This window comes from Peromyscus eremicus, chromosome 6, assembly GCF_949786415.1.
Source record: "Peromyscus eremicus chromosome 6, PerEre_H2_v1, whole genome shotgun sequence".
Lineage (NCBI taxonomy): Eukaryota > Metazoa > Chordata > Mammalia > Rodentia > Cricetidae > Peromyscus > Peromyscus eremicus.
The window spans coordinates 62154764-62177049 of NC_081421.1; the positions used below are offsets into that span (position 1 = coordinate 62154764).

Genomic DNA, 22286 nt, shown 5'->3' on the forward strand with positions numbered 1-22286 from the left:
TTTTATATTTACTTGTGTGTGTACATTTGTCTGTGTGAGGGTGTCAGATGCCCTGCAAGAGGATTACAGACAGCAGCGAGCTGCCATGTGGGTGCCGGGAATTGAACCCAGGTCCTCTGGAAGAGCAGCCAATGCTCTTAACCACTGCATCATTTCTCCAGCCTCCATGGAATATTATTTTAACTGGGTAAAGATGTGTTACATGCCGGGCGGTGGTGGCGCACACCTTTAATCCCAGCACTCGGGAGGCAGAGGCAGGCGGATTTCTGTGAGTTTGAGGCCAGCCTGGGCTACCAAGTGAGTCCCAGGAAAGGCGCAAAGCTACACAGAGAAACCCTGTCTCGAAAAAACCAAAAAAAAAAAAAAAAAGATGTGTTACATTTGTTTATGCTGCAGACTATTACTTTAACTGTGTAAAGGCGTGTTACTTTTGTTTATGCTGCATTTGTTTAACAATGTAAAGATGTGTTGCTGTTTCACCTTGTCTGCCGAAGGCACCTGCTTGGGCTAAGAAATAGCTGAACAGCCAATAGCTAGGCAGAGAATAAATAGGAAGAGAAATCTAGGCTACAGGAGAAGCAGGAGAAAGAAGAACAGGCCCAGGGCAAGGAGTCAGCAGCTGTCAGCCACCAGACATAGAGACAGCAAGAAAGTAAGAAAAGGTAAAAAGCCTTGATGCAAAAGGTAGATGAAGAGAAACGGGTTAATTTAAGTTAAAAGGGCTAGCCAGAAATGTGCCTAGGCAAGGCCGAGCATTGAAAACTAGTAATAAGTCTCTGTGTCGTGATTTGGGAGCTCGTTGGTGGCCCAAAAGATAAAGCCTGGTACAGAAACCTGTTGACACTGGACTCATTCATGAAATTTTTTTTTTTTTTCCAACTCAGGGTTTCTCTGTGTAGTGTTAGAGCCTGTTCTGGAACTCACTCTGTAGACTAGGCTGGTCTTGGACTCACAGATATCCTCCTGCCTCTGCCTCCTGAGTGCTGGGATTAAAGGTATGCACCACACCGCCAAGCTCATGAAACTTCTTTAAGAATTTGTGATTAGGGCTAGATAGATGGCGAAGAACGCTTGCTGCTCTTCCAGGAGATACAAGTTCAGTTCCCAGCACCCTTGTTAATGGGATCACAATAGCCTGCAACTCCAGCTCCAGGAGATCTGAAGCCCTCCTCTGCACACACGTGGCATATATTCACAAACACAAATAAAAACTTAAAATCTCTTTAAAATGAACAATAGGATGTGTATCTTTAATTCCAGCACTCAGGAAGCAGAGGAAAGCTGATCTCTGTGAGTTCCAGGCAAACCAGGGCTACATAGTAAGACTGTCTCAGAAAAACCAAAACCAAACAACAACAAAGAAGCCATTCCACAAATAGAAATGTAATTACAACAAAAATCTTGTTTGGGTTGAGATCTGAGAACACATTTTGGGCCCATCGTTCCCATCACAATCTAAGAAGACAACCCAGGCCAAGCAGTGGTGGCTCAGGCCTTTAGCACTCGGGAGGCAGGCGGGTCTGAGTTCAAGGCCAGCCTGGTCTGCAGAGTGAGTTCCAGGGCAGCCAGGGCTACTCGGAGAAACCCTGCCTCGAGCATTCCCTCCCTCGCCCCCCCCCCAAAAAAAGAATATAATCCAGGACAGTATCCCAGAATTTGACAAAGTCATATTCCCAAACACACTGCTTTGGCAAAGACCTCTCAGATTACCAGGATTATACATTTCCAAACTGGATTTAGCGGTATTCCACTCTCTTTACCCTTTAGGACCTCCTCATTTTGGTGAGTTTAACTGGTGAAGTCCAGATCTTTTACTAGGCAGCCGCATTGATTATTAGCATTTACTGCACCCCGAAAATGGCCACAATCTCTTGCACACCATGGGACTGCCAATTTCAAACCTCTCCTCTACTGCGTAGGCTGACCTAGTAGGATTCGAACTCTTACACCCCCGCCAACAGAAGCACGTGGAAGCCCAGGATGGACCCTACACCGCTGAGCGGTACCCACGCCTCTCGCCTTGGCCGTCTAGAAGCCAACGGCACTGAGCAGATACGTGGGTTGGGACACGGCACTGGGTGGGGGGACACTGCGCAACCAGGGCTACAGTAGGCCCCGCCCGGCCCCGGCTGGAAGCACCCCGCGGAGCCAGGGGAGGGGCACGTGCAGCTTGTCCAGCAGGCGCCCGCTCCTCGCCGCCTGGCACTCACCACCCGCCCGCACACAAAGCCCGCTTGGCGAGCTCGGCGCTCGGCTCCTCAGGCCTGTGCGGCTGCGCTCCGCCCGCGGCTTCCAGGTTGGGCGCCGGGCCGGGGCAGGCAGCAGGCGTCGAGCGGCGGAGCGCATCGAACCGCCGCGGGCGGGAGCGCAAGGGGAGGAGTGGGCCGCGGGGGGTGGAGGAAGCGGCCTCGCGCCGAGGAGGGAGCAATTGAATTTCAAACACAAACAACCGCACGAGCGCGCCCCGAGCCGAGCGTTGCCCACCGCGCCCGCCCCGTCCGAGCGGCGAGCGGGCGCAGACGCCGTGGCGGCTCCGGAGCTCGCGCCGGGGGCCACCATCGAGGCGGGGGCCGCGCGAGGGCCGGAGCGCAGCGGCGCCACAACCGCCGCACGCGCAAACTTGGGCTCGCGCTTCCCGGCTCGGCGCGGAGCCCGGGGCGCCCGCGGCCCCGCCATGTCGCGATCCAACCGGCAGAAGGAGTACAAATGCGGGGACCTGGTGTTCGCGAAGATGAAGGGGTACCCACACTGGCCGGCCCGGGTGAGCAGTCGGGCCATCGCGGGCCCTGGTGCGGTTGCATAACGCTCGGGAGAGCACGGTCGCCGAGCGCGGAGCGGGCGCAGCGGCCGGGGCATCGGGCCTGCTCGCCTTGTCGGAGCCCACCGCCGCTTACATAACGGAGGCGGCGGGGGCCGGCACCCGGCGGGCGGCGCCGCGTGCTCAGTCGGCCCGCAACCCTCCCTACCGGCCGAGGCTTTGGGCGCACGGTCGGGGAGCGGCCCGGTGATGGGTCGCTGCTGCTGCCGCGACTCCCAACCCCTTCCGGGAGCCCCGTTTGAGCACCGAGTCTCCATTGATAGTTGCCTCCAGTTCAGACTCCTCTGGCTGGACAAACGGTTGTGAAGGGTCTCAGTCCACAGAGGGTTAAGTGGGGGGTAGAGCTGGCGTCTAGCAAACTTTCTTGGGAGAGTATTTTGTAGGAAGTCTGAAGTTGGGAGGGTCGTGGAGGGATTGGGGGGGGGGGAGGGAGACTTAAGATGGTCTGCCTGGCTGGGGTAACTCTGTCACAACCCGTTAGCCCCCAGCTCTACGAGGACATCCCTCCATATGCCGCCAGCTCAGATTTGGAACTGTAGGCAGCAGGGCCCCGTGTGCTTGGGAAATGCAGTACAGATCACCTTAGTGAGGCGGGGGATTGTTGGGAGACGGAGTTGCCTCGGCACCCCACCAGTGAGCCTCTTCGGCTAAGAGGGCCCGTGTCAGCCACGTGGTTGTTTTAACCCGCCAACAGAAGGGCCTTCCCATTCCAGCACCTGGCCAGGTGGGAGGGTGGGGCCGAAAGCCTGATGTGTTGATCATCTTTCCTCCAAGGAAAAGGTTAAGTGAGTGTGTGGGTGCTTCTGGCAACTTTACACAGTGAGTGTAGAGGGGCCCTTGGTACTGGGTGAGGGCATGACTCAGCCCCTTAGGGTGTGGGACTTGTGTAAAGTGAAATCTAGGGCAGAAAGACCTGAAGGAGGGGTCCCGAGCAGGATTGCCTTAAGGCTTTGGCTTTTCCAGTATGGCTGACTGTTCATCTGGCTCAGTACTACTCTGAGCCTGGGAAGTTCCTCCATGCTCTCTTGGTTGCTATTCAGGGTTTCGGGCCAAATGGATCATTGAGAAAACCCGAGTAGCCCTCCATACTGTCTCCCCCTCCCAAGGAGTGTGTCCAATCCCACTTGCCCCAGCTCCTTGCTCTCTGAAGCTTTCAATTGGGTCAAATGAGGCCTGGCCTCTGGCTTGGGAGTGGAGTGCAGAGAGAAGCCAGACTCTCCAGAGCCTTAGAAGGGCCTCAAGGGCCTGACTGAAGCTAGGCAGTGTGTGTGTCATGTGAACGCTCATGTACTTTACCCTGCACCCTCGGATCCACTGGGTTCTTGGCCCAGATGCCGAGGCATTAGTGGTCAGGGCAAGTATTGAACCCAGATCTCTACTGCTTCTCCTTGGTGGGGATGAGACAAAGTTCAATGGTAAGCTATGTCTGAAGAAGGAGAAATAGTTATGAAACGGGGATTTTGGGATCTTCTGGTATCTTATTCCCTGAGACCTATTGCCCCATGAGAGAGCCCCTCTGATTTCTGGTGGCCTTTGGATAGAAGACACCTTGGAGCAGGGATACCATCCATTTCTTTTCATTATGAACTTCCAGGACAGAAGGGGAGCACAGAGGGGCATTTTCTTTCTCTATTGAGGCCTGGATCTTTGAGATACAGTTGTGAATGGGTCTCAAAGAGATATGCACCCCAACACTTGGCCTGGCTTGGTTGTGACACTTAGGGGAGGGGTACACCCAGGGCTATCACCTCTCCAAGACATTCCCCTTGGCTCCCAAAGGACAGAACTGAGTCTTTGTCCTCCCCACCCCCAACCCCATAGAACCTGTCTTAGCTTTTCCTGAGATGGAGTCTGAAGCCTGATGGCTGTCTGCTCCAGGGTGTAACCAGAATCTTCGGTCACGATGCAGGCCACCACGTGCACCTTGCTCCCTCAGTTGCTGCTTCTGGGGACATGGGTGACTGAGAAAAGACTGAAAGGGCCCCGAGTTTGAGGTTGAAGTCATAGGGGCCACATGGTAGCAGGGCCTGGCTGGAAGAATGTGTTATGATCCCATCTTCCCTTCTTCCCTCTTCCTGCCTAACTTCCTGGAGGATCTGCAGGCACTTAACAAGGAACCACCCAAGTCCTGAGATCCCCCACCCTCACCCTGGGTGCCTTTCTCCTCTCTCCCAGTCCTGGAGAAGAAGCTCCTGAGTAGCCTAGAGTCTCCCTCCATTTCTCCTGTCTCTTTTCCCTTTTCTGACTTGGGCTTGCCTCACTTCCCAACCCAGTTGTCTGAGATGCCTGCTGTCGTGGACATTCTGGTTCCCCTAGGTCAAGTCAGCCAGGTCCTGGGTGTGGTGTGTGGTGGTCAGCTAGTATGTTCTTAGCTATGCTCAGCCTTCCTAAATGCCCGAGGATCTTGGACCTGCTTGTGCTCTGAGTGCCGTGGGCACGGTGTTCAGTTCTCTCTGCTCCTCTGAACCCTGCAAATGGCTTCAAAGGCCTCTGGCCTGGACTGAAGGGGATTTCTGATGCTTAGGGCCTGTCTGATGGAGGCGGGCAAATGCAGAGGAGTGGGCCGGAATGATTCAGAAGTTTCAGAATCCTTCCCGTTGGCTAGAGGAGGAAGTGTGGTAGGGTCCCCAACATGTCTGGCCCCACCCTGACTGACTTTCCTTTGACTCACTGACTTTAGTCACAGTGTGGATATAAAGTCACCACCTGGGAGACAGATTCAGGACAGACTCAATAGCCTCACTCACTGTGGAAGAACCGCCCATCACATCCAAGTTCCAGGAAAGAGTTCCTTTGTAGCTGGAGGGGTGGGGGTGCTGCCACTCAAGTGATTCCTCCTCTTTTGTGGGGGGAGGGGCTGGAAATGCTGTTGAGCAGAAAGCACTCCCATCCCCCAACCCTACCTGTTAGACCTACATAAAATGGTTAGGGTTAAGGTTGGGGAATGAACCTCTTAAGGAAGAGGCCCATCTGTTCTTATTCTTCCACACCCAACCTTTATGTAGCTGGGAGTTGGCAGGACTGGTGGAGCTGGTATGTCTCATTCCATCCAGTCTTGTTTCTGGGACTGGGCAGCTAGAGGCTGGGTCCCCTGCCACACGGTTTAGATTCTGCCTGTTGTTTGCTCTCCTTGGGAAGCTGGGGTGTCCAGTTTCAGTCCGTTCTTGGAGAGAGCCCCGAGGCTCCTAACCCTTCCTCTACCCCTCTTTCTTTTGGAGTCTCCTCCCTTCCCTTTCACTAAACGTGAGTTACCAGACTGGAAGCACAGTAATGCCCTGGCTTGGGTATAGGCGCTTTTCCCGCACTTGAGCTTGGACACCCGGCCCTCTTCCGGGCATAGGTGTCAGGCCTTTGAGAGAGCCTTTGCTACCGTCATCCTTTGCTAGTCTCCTGGGATCTCTTAAGCCCTGGAGGCAGTCTCTGTCTCTGTCTCCCTGTCTCTCTGTCTCTCTTTTTTGTTGTTGCTAACCCCCTCTGAGAAGAGGGAGGGGGACTGATATCCAGAGGCAGGTATCCTGTCCAGCTCCTCCCCTGTCCCCACCCCTTAGAGCATGCGCCCCGCCCTGCCTTCCCCTCCATCCCCCCAGTCCTAGTTTGGTTTCACATACAGCCTAAAACCTGCGTGCCAGATTACGGGCCTGGGGGGTGGGGTGCGTGTTTAGTATCCCCTCCTCCCCAGTCCTGGATGGAAGGCCTGGGGGGAGGGGTGGTCACATTCCTGGTTGCTGAGTGGCCCCGGGGGGAGGGGTTGAGTTGTCATAGTGATGAGGATCACGGTTGTGGGGGAACTGCATGCCTTTCCACCAGGTTCCCACACCCCAGCATCTCCTGATTGTTGGGCTGGGCCTAGTTTGAGTTGTGCCTTCCTAGGGGGAGGGGCTGGACCGAAGTCCCCAGAGGCCACGGGGCAAGGGGGAGGGGCCTACCGGCCTAAAGACTTCCAAGTCTGGGGCAAGACGCTCTTCCGAGTCATGCCCACTTAGCTCATTCTAGTCACTCAGCCTCCCTGTCTCCCTAGTCTCCGAGTTGCACCCTCTTCTCTAATCACTGCCTTGTCCTGTCTCTTGGGTTTGGGTCTGCAGCCCCAGTCAACATGGCCACCTGGCCTCTGGGAGGAGGGCGGGCATCTGGGGTTGTTGCAAGGATTGCTGGGAGTTGTAGTCCCCTGTGCCAACAGCTTGGCTTGGCTTGGGCTTCCAAGACTTAACCTGAGAGTGGCCAACTGTCCTCGCTTGATTTCAGACTTGACCTTAGACCTCAGCACTTACTGCCTTTACTGCAGAATGCCTCCAGGGTCATAGGGCAAGGGATCTCCTCAAGAAATTAGGCCGAGATTGAAAAGATGTCTTGCTGATTAAGAGCACTGGCTGCTCTTCTATAAGGACCCGGGCTTCTATTCCCATCCACATGGCAGCTCACAAAAACCTGTGCTCCAGTCTCAGGGGATCTGACACCCTCTTCTGGCATCCTTGGCATTCAGGAGGTACACAGAAATAACATTTGGAGAAAACATCTATACACAAAAAAATAAATACATATATATGATATACATACACACACACACATATTGGTTTTTTGAGACGGGTTTTTCTGTCCTGGAACTCAACTTTGTGGACCAGGTTGGCCTCAAACTCACTGAGATCTGCCTGCCTCCATCTCCCAAGTGCTGGCATTAAAGGCATGTGCCACCACTGCTAGGCAATAAATGATTTTTTTTTTTTTTTTAAGAAAATTAGAGCTGAATGGTGGTGGCCCAGACTTTTAATCCCAGCACTCTGGAGGCAGAGGCAGGTGGATCTCTGTTAGTTCGAGGCCAGCCTGATCTACAGAGCTAGTTCCAGGACAGCCTGGCTACACAAAGAAACTGTCTCAAAAACAAAAAAAAAAAACCAAAAAAAGGAAAGTAATTGGGCTTGAATTCTGGTCCTTATTATAATGTGCCATGTTTTTCTTGGGAAGGGCATTCTTTTCTGCACTCAGTCTCCTTATCTGTGAAAAAGGTTTGACTTATTTTACTAGCTTTCAAAGTTTTCAGACTTATTTTAGCTGGCTTTCAAGGCCAGCCTGGTCTACAGAGTCAGTTATGTAACGGCCCTGGAGGAGGGTGGGGTTCCGACTCTGTCCTTGAGAGAGGTGGGCTGTGATCATGAGAAAGCATTGGAAGAGCTGAGATGCTTTGATTGATGTTTCATAGTTGGAGGTGGGTATGCTGGCATGTTAGGAGGCGAGGTAGGAGGATCTTGAGTTGGAGGCCAGCCTGGGCTACATAGCAAGGCACTGTGTCAAAATATAAAAAGTGACAGTATTGGGCTTGAGGGTGGCAGAGGTAATGGCACTTTGGCCAGGATTGGACACTGGAGAAGATGTTCTTTGGTGAAGGGGAGTGAAGTCGTCCTGGGTTAGGCTTTCCTGTCTAATTTCATTTGGACAAGTTGTACTACTAAGAATGTTTTGCAAATTGGGTAATCTCTGGAGTCCTGGTGTGCTTGACTTTATACAGATGTCACCTTGCCCCAGAATGAAGGCCTTGGGACTCCAGTTCACATTTTCTCTCCCTTCCTTGCCCTAGATTGATGAGATGCCTGAGGCTGCCGTGAAATCAACAGCCAACAAATACCAAGTCTTTTTCTTTGGGACCCACGAGACGTGAGTGAGGGGCCAGTGGGGGCAGGTGGAACACTGGGAACACCATTTTGGGGAAGGGGGGTACTTGTCCGTGTCTGGCGTTTAGCTTGGGAACAGCTTGGGGCTTGAGAGCACAGTCTCCTATCTCTCACCAGGGCATTCCTGGGCCCCAAAGACCTCTTCCCTTACGAGGAGTCCAAGGAGAAGTTTGGCAAGCCCAACAAGAGGAAAGGGTTCAGCGAGGGACTGTGGGAGATCGAGAACAACCCTACAGTCAAGGCCTCTGGCTACCAGGTGAGCAGTTAGTTGCCCCTCCAAGCCCTGGAAAGCAGGTGTCTTGTGGGCTTCAGGAGCCTTGCCCACAGGCAACGCCTAGTCTTGAGAATCTCAGGGCCTTTGGGGTGGTGGAGACGGGACTTCTTGCCAGAGGGACCTGGGGGTGCGGGGTGACTGGGGCAAGAGTAGGATGGAGGCGGTAAGTAGGGTGAGCCTTTGTTGGGCCCTCGTCAGTAAGAGGACATAGCCTTCCTTCCTTCCTTCCCAGAGGAGGTGCTCGTGAGCCGGGCAGGACAAGGCGGGAGGGCAGGGGAGCGGGGGTCGTGGGAACGGGTCCCAGATCCCTTGGGAGAAGCTGACCCGAGGTTTTGCCTCCTGCTCCAGCCCTCCCCCCTCCTGCACAGAGCCCTGCCTGCCCGGCCTGTGGGTTAACCCCAGGGCTAATCCAACAGAGGTGGGTCTCAAAACACCTGTGAGACTGGGCACCTGGGTGGGGGTGGGGGAGAGGCGGGCAAAGAAGGAGCGAGTGTCTAAGGGGGTGGTTGGGGGGGACTAGTCTCTGGTGCCACTCAGCCTCTGATGTCTCCGCCACAGTCCTCCCAGAAAAAGAGTTGTGTGGAAGAGCCTGAGTTGGAGCCGGAAGTCCCCGAGGGCGATGGTGATAAGAAGGGCAATGCCGAGGGTAGCAGTGACGAGGAGGGGAAACTGGTCATCGACGAGCCAACCAAGGAGAAGAATGAGAAGGGGATGCTGAAGCGGAGAGCGGGGGACATGCTCGAGGTAACTGCCAGCAGCACGTGCCCGCGGCATTTCCCTGAGTCTGAGGTATAAATCCAGTCCGCAGTTTCTGGGAATCCAACTGAGAATGGGACACAGGCCTTCTGGGTAGCAGAGAGTAGCGGGACAGTATCACCCTGGAGAGAGGCATGTAGGCACAGGGAGGTTAGCTGTTGACCTCCTGTTACTAGCCTCAGTGATATCCTCTGATCATCTGCCCAGGACTCCCCTAAACGTCCCAAGGAGTCAGGAGACCATGAAGAGGAGGAGAAGGAGATGGCTACCTTGGAGGGTGAGAGGCCCCTACCAGTAGAGATGGAGAAGAACAGCACCCCCTCTGAGCCAGACTCTGGCCGGGGGCCTCCTCCAGAGGAAGAGGAGGAGGAGGAGGAAGAGGAGGAGGAGGAGGAGGAGGCTGCCAAGGAAGAGGCCGAAGCCCAGGGCGTCAGAGATGATGAGAGGTGAGTGAGCTGCCTTGGCAGTGGGCTGGGAGGGCTCAGCCACTGATGGAGAGGAGGAGGATGCAGAGAAGGGCCTGCAGTAGTCAGCCTTTCTGGAGGCTGGGTGGGCTCTCCCTGAAGACCTGCACTGGCTGGGGTAAGACCAGGCCAAGGCCACACCATTAACCCTTCTCCCTCCAACCCTCCCCTGCAGCCTGTAGCCACCAATGTTTCAAGAGGAGCCCCTGCCCCGTTCCTGCTGCTGTCTGGGTGCTACTGGGGAAACTGGCCATGGCCTGCAAACTGGGAACACTTTTCCCACCCACCCCACTCTCCTCCTTCACTCACTTTCTCGTTTTTAAGCCCACCTCTGGAGATTGGCTTGGCCCTCTCCTCCAGGTCCCTGTACCCTAGGACCTGAGTCTGGGCCCTGGGATGAGATGGGGCCATTCTATCTCCTTAGACTTGTCTCCTCGGGCTTGTGTTGGGGCCTGGGCTGCTACTTCCACCTCTTGACGCCTCTGCCCTCCTGCAGGCATTCTAGACCTTTGGGCTGGGTTGGGGCAGGAGTGGGCTGATGGACTATGAACTTGAGTGTGGGTTCCTGGGGGGTGTCTCCTGAGATCCTGTCTCTTGCTCCCACACCTATTTTCCCATCTGCCTAAATTCAAGCTAAGGGGACACTGTGTGGGAGAGGCTCCCATCCATAAATCCTTGGTGATTTTGAGAGCATTTTTTCCCCCTGACCCCAGGGTTCAAGGAATTGTAGTTTAACATCAAGACTTTGGAGTTTCTAAGTTGTTAGGGCCAAGGACCTGGAGAGAGCTGATAATCTGAAGGGTTGACTCATCATTTGCATTGAGTAAATGTCTCTCTTTAGATCTCAGGTCAGAGGATGGGGTAACGTGGGGAGACCCTGCTGCCTTCTTCCCTCTTCCCACAATGCTCAAGGCCAGCCTCTAGTCAGATATATCACCCAGACATAAAGGAAAAGACACATTTTTTAGGAAATGTTTTTAATAAAAGAAAATTACAAAAAAGGAAAAAAAAAACAAAACAAACAACCTGTTAATCCCAACCCTTTGTGTGCCCCCCACTACTGACCCGGTTCCGAGGTGCACTGGGAGGTTCCCCTTGTGTTGGAGTTGATGACTCTTTGGAGCTGGGGCTTGCTGTTCTTCCAGAGTTGGTCCTCTGGTGGTGTCACACGTCCAGTTTGTAGCCCACTGAATACAGGGAAAAGTGCTCTCCCAGCCTCTTCAGGGCTTATGCCCCCCTCCTTCTCTTGTCTTTACTCCTATCCCTCCCTTGGGCTCTGAAGAAAAATTGCTGACTGTAGCTTTGGAAGTGTAGCTCTGAGAACCATAGACAATTTGAGTTCTAGGAAAATAAAGCCGTTGATTACTATCCTGGATTCCGACTGATTCTTTGGAGTGTCTGGGTAACTGAAGAGGGAAGGGAAACAAGTGACCTCTATCTTCTCCTCCTTGGGTTAAAGGAGGGACCTCATCTCCATTCCCACATAAGGCTACAGAAACCATACCATCCAGTCTACCCTTGCAAGCATCTGGGAGGGTCCAAAACATTTTCATTAGTTTTGTTAGGTATATTTTATGAATGTTTTGCCCACATATATGTGCACCACCTGCAAGCCTGGTACCTGAGGAGGTCAGAAAAGGCCATTGGGTCTCTGGAGCTGGAGTTAAGGGTGGTTGTGAGTCACTCTGTGGGTTCTTCTGGCAACCAAACCCAAGTCCTGTGCAAGAGCAAGAACAGCAACAGCTTGAGCCTTTTCTTCAGCAACTGGTCTAACATTTTATTTTTGAGCCAGGTGTGGTAGCACAAATCTGTATTCTCAGCAGTAGGAAGGCAGGAGGATCACACGTTCAGTGCCAGCCTGGGCTTTATGAAAAAGACTGTGTCTGACACCCCACCCCACCCTGCCCCCCAGCCATGTACACACACACCAAAAAAAAAAACTGACATAAGAAATAGGTTTTTGGGCTGGAGAGATGGCTCAGAGGTTAAGAGCACCGACTGCTCTTCCAGAGGTTCTGAGTTCAATTCTCAGCACCCACATGGTGGCTCACAACCATCTGTAATGAGATATGGTGCCCTTTTCTGTGTACATAATAAATATTAAAAAAAAAAAGAAGAAGAAAGAAATAGGTTTTAAAGCCAGGTGGTGGTGGAACACACCTTTAATCCCAGCACTGGGGAGGCAGGCAGATCTCTGAGTTCCAGACCAGCCAGGTCTACAGAGTGAGTTCCAGGACAGGCTCCAAAGCTACAGAGGAACCCTGTCTCGAAAAACCAAAGGAAAAAGAAATGGGGTTTAAGTGGCTAAAGACACACACACCTCATTTGGTAGACTGATTGCTTAATGTGCATAAATCAGAAGCCCTGGATTTGGTCCCCAAGCAAAAAGGTGTGATGGATACATGCCTGTAATTCCTAATACACTGGAGATGGAGGCAGGAGGATCAGTTTATACTTGCCACACAAGCCAGATGATGTGAATTTTCTGCCAGAGACCCAAAAAGCTGGATGTACTCCTGGGCAGAGAGTAGACTCTTCTGTTCGTCTATCACCTGCCTGACAATGTGGAAGGAGAGAACTGATTTCTGGAAGATATCTTCTAACTTCCGTAGGTATGTGGTGGCCGAAGTGCCTGCACTCATGCCTATACAAATTATTTTTCTTTCAGAGCTGAGGACTAAAAACCAGGGCCTTTACTGAGTTAATTCCTAATCCCACTAAGTAAATAAATGTTTAAAAGACAGTTTGTGAGAAAGCACAGTATATGGTAATTGGAGAGCTGGTTTAGCAGTTACAGAGCACTTAGGTTCTTGCAGAGGACCTGGGTTCAGTTCCCAGCACCTACACTGGCTCAGAACCATCCATAACTTGAGCTCCAAGGGATCCTACACCCTTTGCTGACCTCCCTGGGTACCAGGCACATATACATGGAGGCAAAATATTCATAACATACATCTAAGTTTTTATTACATTTTACTTTGTGTGCCTCTGTGAAGATCAAGGGACAATTTGCAGGAATCAGTTTTTCTTTCCACCATGTGGGACCCAGGATTGAGCCCAGATCATTAGGCAGGTAGGTGCCTTTACCCATTGAGCTATCTGACCAGCCCAATAAAGTCACCTGCAGGTGTGCAGCAAGCTCTAAACCAGCCTGGGGTATAATACATGAGATCAGATGTATACAGATGCTTGAGGACCTAGGTTCAATACCTTCCCAGTACTTCAAAAAAAAAAAAAAAAAAAGAGATGGAGTGTGAGGACGTTTCACAAGTGGTCATGGAAGGTGTGTGACTTGTCTGAGACAGTCTCATGTAACCCAGGATACATACTAACTATACAGCTGAGGATGACCTTAAACTGATCTCCCAAGTGTTGAGATTTTAGGTCTGCATAGCCATCCCTTGTTTTTGCTTTTGATATAGGGTCTCCCTATTGGTCTCAAACTCATGGTCCTTTTGCCTTAGTCTCTAAATTTAGTGCTGGGAAGAACTGTTTGGTGTGGTTCTAGAAATATCTTGGACCTTAAAGAGCATGTCAAAGTTTAGGGGGAAGTGAAACATTTAATGCTAGTTAGGTTGCTAGCCACATGTCAGCTTGTTTTAGCCAAGGCATGGTAGTACACAGCACTGGAGCACATGTGATCTCTGAGCTCAAGGCCAGCCTACATGTCACTATGTATTTAGTCCCAGGACAGCCAGAGCTACATAGTAAGACTGTCGCAATAAATAATAAGACAAGGCAATAATTATGGCTTTAAAAAATATTTATTTTATGTGTAAGAGTGCTCCATTGACTTTATGCCAGAAGAGGGTATCAGATCCCATTAGAGATGGTTGTGAGCCACCATGTGGTTGCTGGGAATTGAACTCAGGACCTCTGGAAGGGCAGCCAGTGCTCTTAACGGCTGAGCCTGTTCTCTAGCCCATGACTTGATTTCAAAGTTCACTTGAAGGTCTGCAGATGGCAGTTGCAGAGGATTCCCAGCACTCACATCAGGCAGCTCACAACCACCTGGATTTCCAGTTTCAGGGCTCCCCATACCTTCATCTTCTGGCCTTCATACGCACTACCAGCACACATTTGGTGGTGGGGAACGCCTGGTGGGTTCCAAGGATACACAGAAAAACCCCGTCTTAAAAAAAAAAAAAAAAAAAAGAAGGCACATATGCATAAAAAACAAATATTTAGAAGAAAGAATAACTGGGGAGTGGGGGTGGAGATGTAGCTGATAAGAATACTTACTGAATATGCAGTAAGCCCTAGGGGTGGATTTAGTCTGGAGCACCATATAAACCAGGCTTGATGCTAACTCCAGCAGCTGAGAAGAGAGGGCAGAAACTAGCAAGTTTGAAGTGAGCCTGGGCTACATGAGACACTATCTCAGAAACAACAGTTGAGAAGACAAGACTCCAACTCCATCTTGCTGAGAGGCTTTTTTATGGATAGGACAGGCCAGCCTGCCTTCATAAGTCTCGGGCACAAAATGATAGTAGGGGTGCCTTCTCAGAGATGAGGTGGAGGTGTGAGGTTAATGACACACACCTGATGCTGATGGCCTCAGGAATCCTTTCCTAGTTATACACATCCTAAGAACAAAGGCCATTTCTTCAGGCTCTTCTAGTCACTGATTAGTTCACTACGAAGTTCCTGACATTACAAACTGGACAGGTTAGGGGGATAGCCCATCCAAAAGCTCTCAATCACCATCAGACTCACAGTAATGAAAAACATACTTGATCTGATCAGGGCAGGCAGGTGAGTGGTCAAAGAGCGAGCTGATCAGGACATCTGGTCTCAGTGCTAGGCTTTGCTCAGTCCGCTCACTGATGGTGGGAGGGCAGGTAGGTGGGAGGTGGACACGGTGGTAACCTCCCGGTATGCTCTACTTTACGTAAAATGATTCGCTCATCTAGTATCGGAAGGACCCACGATTATCCCTTCCTCTATAAAGGTGGGGCAGTTTTTTAATCTGCCCTGGTCCCTCAAGCTGAGAAGAGCCAGGACATAATGGCTGTAATCCCACCTAGAAATGGATCCCTTTGCTTTGACTAGGAAGCCCTAACCACCTAGAAAATGGAGTCATGGTCTCTGTGAACTACAACTCCCAGTGGCCACCACGCAGAGCACTTAAAAGGAAAGTACCCAGCGAATCCGCCTATCTTTCGCCTTCAATTCCCGACATGCCTCTCACCCTCGAGATTTCCTAGTTTGGGCCAAATTTCCTGTTTTTAGGTCATTTTGTAGCGACGGAATACAGTTCCCAGCAAGCCGAGAGGCTCGCTGCGTTATTGAGCTTCCGCTCTGCTATTAGACTACATCTCCCAGAAATCCAGTGGGCGGAGACTGCCAGAGCAGCACCCACGTGCTAAGAAAGATTGGGAAAGGTGAGCCCGCTCGGCGCCGGCGGTCCTCAGAAGGCGGATACTCGAAGGGACTTCCTTTTCCTAGCCTTAAATTGGGGCGCAGTCCTCCTCCTTGGGTTTCTGTTTACTAGGAGGTTGGAGCTATCCCTGGATCTGGGTGAGTCTGACAGGGGAAGTCCTTGAGGCCCTGCCCCGAGTGCTTGCATGGAGAAGAAAGCTCCACCGCGGAAGTGGCACTAGCATCCGGTGGTGTAGGGAACCGAAGGGAAATATGGAGGGGGGCGTGCCCGGGCCTGCCTTCTCCTCCCAGAGCCTCAGGCCTAGAGTGACTGAACCAGTATTAAGGATTTTTTTTTTTATTTATTTTTTATTTTTTTTTTATTTTTATTTTTTTTTTGGTTTTTCGAGACAGGGTCTCTCTGTGTAGCTTTGCGCCTTTCCTGGAACTCGCTTTGGAGACCAGGCTGGCCTCGAACTCACAGAAATCCGCCTGGCTCTGCCTCCCGAGTGCTGGGATTAAAGGCGTGCGCCACCACCGCCCGGCTATTAAGGATTTTTTGAGAGACACACACACTCCTGTGAAGCTGCCTTAGGCCTGTTTTTCGTGTTAGTGAACAGGATCTTGATACTTGTATCACTTCCTGAGTACTTGTGAAGACCAAATACGTTGAAATTCTCAGTCAGTTTTGGACTCGTCAGGTCCTTAGATTCAGTGTGTTGGATCTGAATAGAAATACTTAAGCCCCTGCTCCTCTAGCATCATGGATAACACAGGGTTTCCCCCATCTCCTATCCTGGGATGTATAAAGAAGGGAGTAGCCCACTTACACAAAAATTACTTGTCCATCATATGTGAATCCCCAAGTTTGATGACCACACACACACACACACACACACACACACACCACAGCACCCAAAAACAGAAAACCCAGTGACAAGCTCAAGAGCAATTTCATCGCTGCCCTTAGGCTTCTGTGAGATGCTGCTTAGCATGGTACCAGGCAAGCAGCAGCAGCTATTTATAAAGCTCACTGCGTGCTAGGTTAGCATTCTACATTGAGGCTTTTTACTTCGTTTTTTTGACTCAGATAGGTCTCACCTTGTAGCTCAGACTAGTCTGTAGGTACTGTATAGGGCAGGCTGGCCTTGAACGCATAGTAATCCTTATGCTTCTGACTCCCAACGCATGAGTCATCACACTTAGCATTTTATTTTATTTTTGTTTGTTGAGACAGGGTCTCATTATGTAGTCTTGGCTGGCTCAGAACTCATTATATAGACCAGGTTGGCCTTGAACTCACTAAGATCTGCTACCCAAGTGCTGGGATAAAAGGTATGTCCTAATGCACTCATTGATTCTTTATTTTTAACTAATTTATTTTTTTGTTTTTCGAGACAGGGTTTCTTTGTATAACCTTGGCTGTCCTGGAACTCACTCTGTAGCCCAGGCTGGCCTCAAACTCACATGAGGTCCACCTGCCTCTGCCTCCCGAGTGCTGGCATTAAAGGAGTGTGCCACCATTGCCTGGCATGTTGCATTCTTTTAACTCTGTGAAGCTGTGTTCCTTTGTCTGTCTGAAACACCTGATTGGTCTAATACAGAGCTGAACAGCCAATAGCAAGGCAGGAGAAAGGATAGGCAGGGCTGGAGGGTAGAGGATAAAAGAGGAGGAGAAATCTGGGAGAATGGAAGGAGCAAGAGAAGGAGAGGAGTAGGGGCCAGCCACACAGCCACACAGCCACCCAGCCAGCCGTGGAGTAGGAGTGAAAGTAGGACTTACAGAAGTAAGAAAAGGAAAAATCCCAGAGGCAAAAGGGAGATGAAATAATTTAAGGAAAGCTGGCTAGAAATAAGCCAAGATAAGGCCGGGCATTCATAAGAAAGAATAGGCCTCCGTGTGATTTATTTGAGAGCCGGGTGGTGGGGCCCCCAAACAGCCCAAGAAAGAAGAGTTAAAAAACAACAACAACAACAACAACAACACTCCATTCTAATAAAATATTTAAAAGTTGGGGGCTGGAGAGATGGCTCAGAGGTTAAGAGCACTGGCTACTCTTTCAGAGGTCCTGAGTTCAATTCACAGCAACCACATGGTGGCTCACAACCATGTATAGTGGGATTTGATGCCCTCTTCTGGCATAAAGGTGTACATGCAGATACATAACATAAATCTTTAAAAAAAATTTTAAAAATATTTAAAAGTCAAGGTTTTTCTATGTAGCCCAGCCTAGCCTCAAGCCTCAAACTTACGGTCTTTTTGTTCTTACTTACTACGTGTTGCCATTACAGGTGTGCACTACCACATCTGGCTCTTTTTACCTTTTTTGTTTGTTTGTTTTGTTTTGTTTTTTGTTTTGTTTTTTTGAGACAGGGTTTCTCCATGTAGTTTTGGTGCCTGTCCTGGATCTTGCTCTGTGGACCAGGCTGGCCTTGAACTCAGAGAGATCTGCCTGGGTCTGCCTCCCAAGTGCTGGGATTAAAGGCATGCACCACCACCACCTGGTTTTTTTTTTTTTTTTTTTTTAAAGATTTATTTATTATGTATACAATGTCCTGTCTGAATGTATGTCTGCAGGCCAGAAGAGGGCACCAGGACTCATTACAGATGGTTGTGAGCCACCATGTGGTTGCTGGGAATTGAACTCAGGACCTCTAGAAGAGCAGCCAGTGCTCTTAACCTCTGAGCCATCTCTCCAGGCCCGTTTTACCATTTTTTAAAATTGGATTTATTCATTCTTTTAAATGCGTGCTTTGCCTACATGTATGTATATGCATTACATGCATGCCTGATGCCTATAAAGGCCTGAAGAGGGCATTGGATCCTCTGGAACTAGAGTCATATGTGGTCATGAAACACCATGTGGGTTGCTGGGAATCAAATGCAGGTCCTCTGGAAGAGGAACATGTAGGTGGAATTTTCCTGTCCCACAGCTGCTGTCAGATAATCACTCAGAGGCTTAATAGACATTATAAATGCGTGGCTGATAGCTCAGGCATGTTATTAGCCAACTCTTACATTTAAATTAACCCATATTTCTTATCTATGCTTTGTCTTGTGGCTCATGGCTTGTTACCTCATTTTCTACATGTCCTGCTTCCTCAGCAGCTGAGTGGCATCTCCTCTGACTCCACCCTTCATCCCAGCATCCTCAGTTTGATTGTCCTAACTTTATCCTGCCTTGCTATAGGCCAATCAGCTTCTTTATTAACCAATGAGAGTAATACATATTCACAGTGTACAGAAGGATTATTCCACAGCAGGAACAAGTGTTCTTAAATGCTGAGCCATCTCTTTAGCTCCCTTTTTTACTTTTTGAGACAGGGTCTCACCAAATTATTCAAGGGGGTCTTGAGCTTGTGATCCTTTACATCAAGTAGCTGGAAGGCTTGGCTTAAAGCACTTTTTACCAGTTATCTCAGTCATCTGTTAATTTAGTCCACTGCCCAAATTGGGGAGTCCGTTAGCACTTACTTAGATAGGAAACTTAGGAATCAACAACCTCAGAGTATAGCCTTGGGGTCTTTAAAGACTTCAGTCTTAGAGAAAAAGCTGTCTTAGGGAAGAGTGAGTCTTGTGTGAGGGTATAAGTGGGATAGGTGTTGGGGGAAACCACCAGAAAAGACTGTTTGGACACAGGTTCAAGCAAATGGTCTTTACTAGCTGGCTGCTGACTACACTGAGTGTTTGGGATCCCAGTGTAGCCCCAAGCATTTCTCAAGGTTAGTTTTTAAGCACAAAAAACATATCCTGGGTTGACATTCTTCAGTTAATAATAACAATTAGCCAAAAGCAGAACTACAAAACCAAAAAGCAAGGTTAGTACATTTAGAGACTTTCCCAGAACTATGGACTTTGATAGATTAGGTCTTGGTTTTCATTTCAGACAGCTGGAGGTGCTGTCTGTGTGCTGAGTTTTATGGCCTGAATGGTACTTCCATCATGGAGTCAATTGTGTGAAGGTCTGGGGCCTGTTACATAGGCCCACTGTAAGCTGTTCTTATCCCTGCTACCACTCTGTTCGCCTTGCCTCGTGGCTGCTTGCCTTCAGGCTGTCCTGGTGCTCTCCTCCATTGCCCATTTTTCCTCCTGCCCTGCTGTTCATGCATTCATTTAATAACTGTCTTAAGTGTCTTAAGTGCCAAGCTCTCCTGAGATAGCAATTCAAGGAGCTAGATAGATAGTGTGGCCCTTGGCCTCAGTGGATTTTTTTTTTTTCTTTTTTCTTTTTTTTTTTTTTTTTTTTTGGTTTTTCGAGACAGGGTTTCTCTGTGTAGCTTTGCGCCTTTCCTGGAACTCACGTGGTAGCCCAGGCTGGCCTCGAACTCACAGAGATCCGCCTGGCTCTGCCTCCCGAGTGCTGGGATTAAAGGCGTGCGCCACCACTGCCCGGCAGTTTTTCTTTTTTTTTAAAACAAGTTTCTCTGTATAGCCCTGGCTGTCCTGGAACTCGCTCTGTAGACCAGGCTGGCCTCGAACTCAGAGATCCGCCTCTGCCTTCCAAGTGCTGGGATTAAAGGCGTGCACCACCACTGCCCGGTGGCCTCAGTGAAGTCAGATATATGGGGTTTGAATATAGACCCCTCACCCCATAGTAGCTTTGTCACCATGGATAATACATGAACTCATTGTTTTCTCATTTGTAAAGATAACTTGTGAGAAGAGTCAACGAGATGAAGTCCACTGCGCAAGACAGTCGATACTTTAGTAACATTCCTGGGTTGTGTGTGGTGGGATATACTTTTAGTCCTGGTACTAGGAAAGGAGACAGAAGCAGATGGATTTGAGAGTTCAAGACCAGCCTGGTCTACATAGTGAGTTCTAGGTCAGCCAGAGCTACCTCGTGAGACCCTCTCCCAAAAAACAAACGAGGGACTGAAGAGGTGGCTCAGTGGTTAAGAGCATTGATTGCTCTTCCAGAGGACCTGGGTTCATTCCTCAGCACCCACGTGGTGACTTACAACTGTAACTCCAGTTCCAAGGAACCCGACATATTCACACAGAAATACATGCAGTCAAAACACCAATGCACATAAAAATAAATAAAAAATAATAAAAGTTTCTCCCTTAGTTAAAATCTTCATTCTGTTTCTCTTGACTCATAGCTGACGGAGTTTTTGAGTCTTTCACTGCTGAGATTTCTTACATCTAACCATGCGTCTTTCGGCCCTGCTGGCCTTGGCATCCAAAGCCACTCCCGGTCTCAACCACCGCTATGGGATGAGCCGACCAGGCTCCCTATCAGACAAGAGGAGCAGGCGGCGCCCAATGGTGGTAGAGCCCATCTCTGAGGAAGACTGGCACCTATTCTGTGGAGACATGGTGAGACCCTCAGGACAGAGTGACAGGAAGGTGTGTGGCAACAGTGTCCTGCCCTTGTCCTCTCGTCTTCCTACAGGTGGAGATCTTAGAAGGCAAGGATGCTGGGAAGCAGGGCAAAGTGGTTCAGGTCATTCGAGAGCAGAACTGTGTTGTCCTGGAGGGGCTGAACACGGTGAGTGGAAGGATGATGGAGAACTGAGATGTCTTCCCCATCTGTCCCCCTAAGAGCAGCATGCAGAGACAGGAAACTGGCTGAGTATGCTTAGCAGTAGTAGGTAAATTCCCTTCTCACATTTTGTTTTCTGACACTGCCTTCTCTTGGACAGCATTTCCGCTATATTGGCAGAACCAAGGATCACCGAGGGACCATGATCCCCAGTGAAGCTCCCTTGCTTCATAACCAGGTCAAGCTAGTGGACCCTGTGGACAGGCAAGCACAGAGGCCTCTGGTCAAGGGGCTTCTAACTCGAGTCCACACAGGTGTTGGGCAGACCCATTTATCACATGAGAATGGTGTGTTGGATATGCTGGAGCTCAGGGGTCTGTTTCCTTTTTTGGGCAGTATGTGGGGATTTTGAGGCAGGGTTTCTCTGTGTAGGTCTGGCTGTCCTGGAACTCAGAGATTTGTCTGCCTCCTGAGTGCTGGGATTAAAGTGTGCACCAGCACTGCTCAGTGAGGTCTGTTTCTTGCACACAATTCTGTCAGTAACTCTGACAGAAACAAAGGTGGTAATCCAGTGTTCTCAGCCACTGCCTTCAGTTTTGGGTTGGAGGGTGGTACAGGGATCTGGCTCTAAGTTAGACTCATTTTTTCTACTTACCAGGAAACCCACTGAGATCCAGTGGAGATTTACTGAGGAAGGAGAGCGGGTTCGAGTCTCTACAAGATCTGGGAGAATTATCCCCAAACCTGAATTTCCTAGAGCAGATGGCATTGTCCCAGAAACATGGACTGGTAAGCTGAGGATGGGCAGGAAGAAGACAGGGATGTGAGGTGTGAGAGGAAAAGGGAAGTTGGTGGGGCTAGGAATGTAGCTTGGTGGTAGAGCGCTTGCTTAGCAGTGTGCAAGGTCATGGGTTCTATCCCCAACACTGCAGGAAATAAACAGTTGGCAAACTCATCATTTCCTTCTGACTGGACAGATGGCCCCAAGGACACTTCAGTGGAAGATGCTCTAGAAAGAACTTATGTGCCCCGGCTAAAGACATTAGAAGAAGAGGTGATGGAGGCAATGGGGATCCAGGAGACTCGAAGACACAAGAAGGTTTATTGGTATTGAGCCCGAGAGTACTGCTTCTGCCTACTCAGTCTTCACCTTGAGGGTGGGGACTCCTCCTCCAACACCAATAAAGAGCCCTGAGTGCAGCTGCTGTCCTGCCCCTTCCTTCGCCAAGTGCTCGCATTTTGGGGAGCCCAGGCATGGTGCAGTTTTTCTTGTCAGGACAGACTGGGTAGACGGTAGCCTTCCCAGGACAGGTCCTGCAATGTTTGGGGGTAGAAACAGGGAGACCCCTTGTCCTTTTCCATATTTACAGAGCCAGGAATTAGATCTTAAAAGTTGTGGGGTTTTTTTTGTTTTTTTTTTTTTAATTATTTATTTATTATGTATACAGTGTTCTGTCTGCA

The 22286-nt window shown here is 50.1% G+C and overlaps 2 protein-coding genes across 4 annotated transcripts; both read left to right on the plus strand.

The window, feature by feature from the left end:
- Window positions 1-2581: 2581 nt before the first annotated feature.
- Hdgf (heparin binding growth factor) lies at window positions 2582-11343 on the plus strand. The gene is made up of 6 exons (XM_059265581.1): window positions 2582-2761; window positions 8388-8464; window positions 8599-8737; window positions 9314-9499; window positions 9719-9957; window positions 10151-11343. The coding sequence occupies exons 1-6, from the start codon at window positions 2675-2677 to the stop codon at window positions 10155-10157; spliced, it is 735 nt and encodes a 244-aa protein (XP_059121564.1). The 5' UTR covers window positions 2582-2674; the 3' UTR covers window positions 10158-11343.
- A 3897-nt stretch (window positions 11344-15240) lies between these two features.
- On the plus strand, window positions 15241-22025 carry Mrpl24 (mitochondrial ribosomal protein L24). 3 transcript variants are annotated; one of them, XM_059265583.1, is made up of 7 exons: window positions 15301-15495; window positions 16574-16671; window positions 20443-20659; window positions 20736-20831; window positions 20986-21089; window positions 21484-21614; window positions 21803-22025. In XM_059265583.1, exons 3-7 carry the CDS (start codon window positions 20492-20494, stop codon window positions 21937-21939), a joined length of 636 nt encoding a protein of 211 aa, XP_059121566.1. In that variant the 5' UTR covers window positions 15301-15495; window positions 16574-16671; window positions 20443-20491; the 3' UTR covers window positions 21940-22025. The 3 variants fall into 3 exon arrangements, with proteins under 3 accessions (XP_059121567.1, XP_059121566.1, XP_059121565.1); XM_059265584.1 differs by lacking the exon at window positions 16574-16671 and having other exon boundaries at window positions 15241-15359; XM_059265582.1 differs by lacking the exon at window positions 16574-16671 and having other exon boundaries at window positions 15302-15495.
- Window positions 22026-22286: the final 261 nt, after the last annotated feature.

Bases quoted from the DNA above. Each gene is read 5' to 3' on its own strand.
- Hdgf (XM_059265581.1), top strand. From the start codon at position 2,675: ATGTCGCGATCCAACCGGCAGAAGGAGTACAAATGCGGGGACCTGGTG. The intron at 2,762-8,387 runs GTGAGCAGTCGG...TCCTTGCCCTAG, and splicing joins ACCCACACTGGCCGGCCCGG to ATTGATGAGATGCCTGAGGC. The intron at 8,465-8,598 runs GTGAGTGAGGGG...ATCTCTCACCAG, and splicing joins TTCTTTGGGACCCACGAGAC to GGCATTCCTGGGCCCCAAAG.
- Mrpl24 (XM_059265584.1), top strand. From the start codon at position 20,492: ATGCGTCTTTCGGCCCTGCTGGCCTTGGCATCCAAAGCCACTCCCGGT. The intron at 20,660-20,735 runs GTGAGACCCTCA...GTCTTCCTACAG, and splicing joins ACCTATTCTGTGGAGACATG to GTGGAGATCTTAGAAGGCAA. The intron at 20,832-20,985 runs GTGAGTGGAAGG...TCTCTTGGACAG, and splicing joins TCCTGGAGGGGCTGAACACG to CATTTCCGCTATATTGGCAG.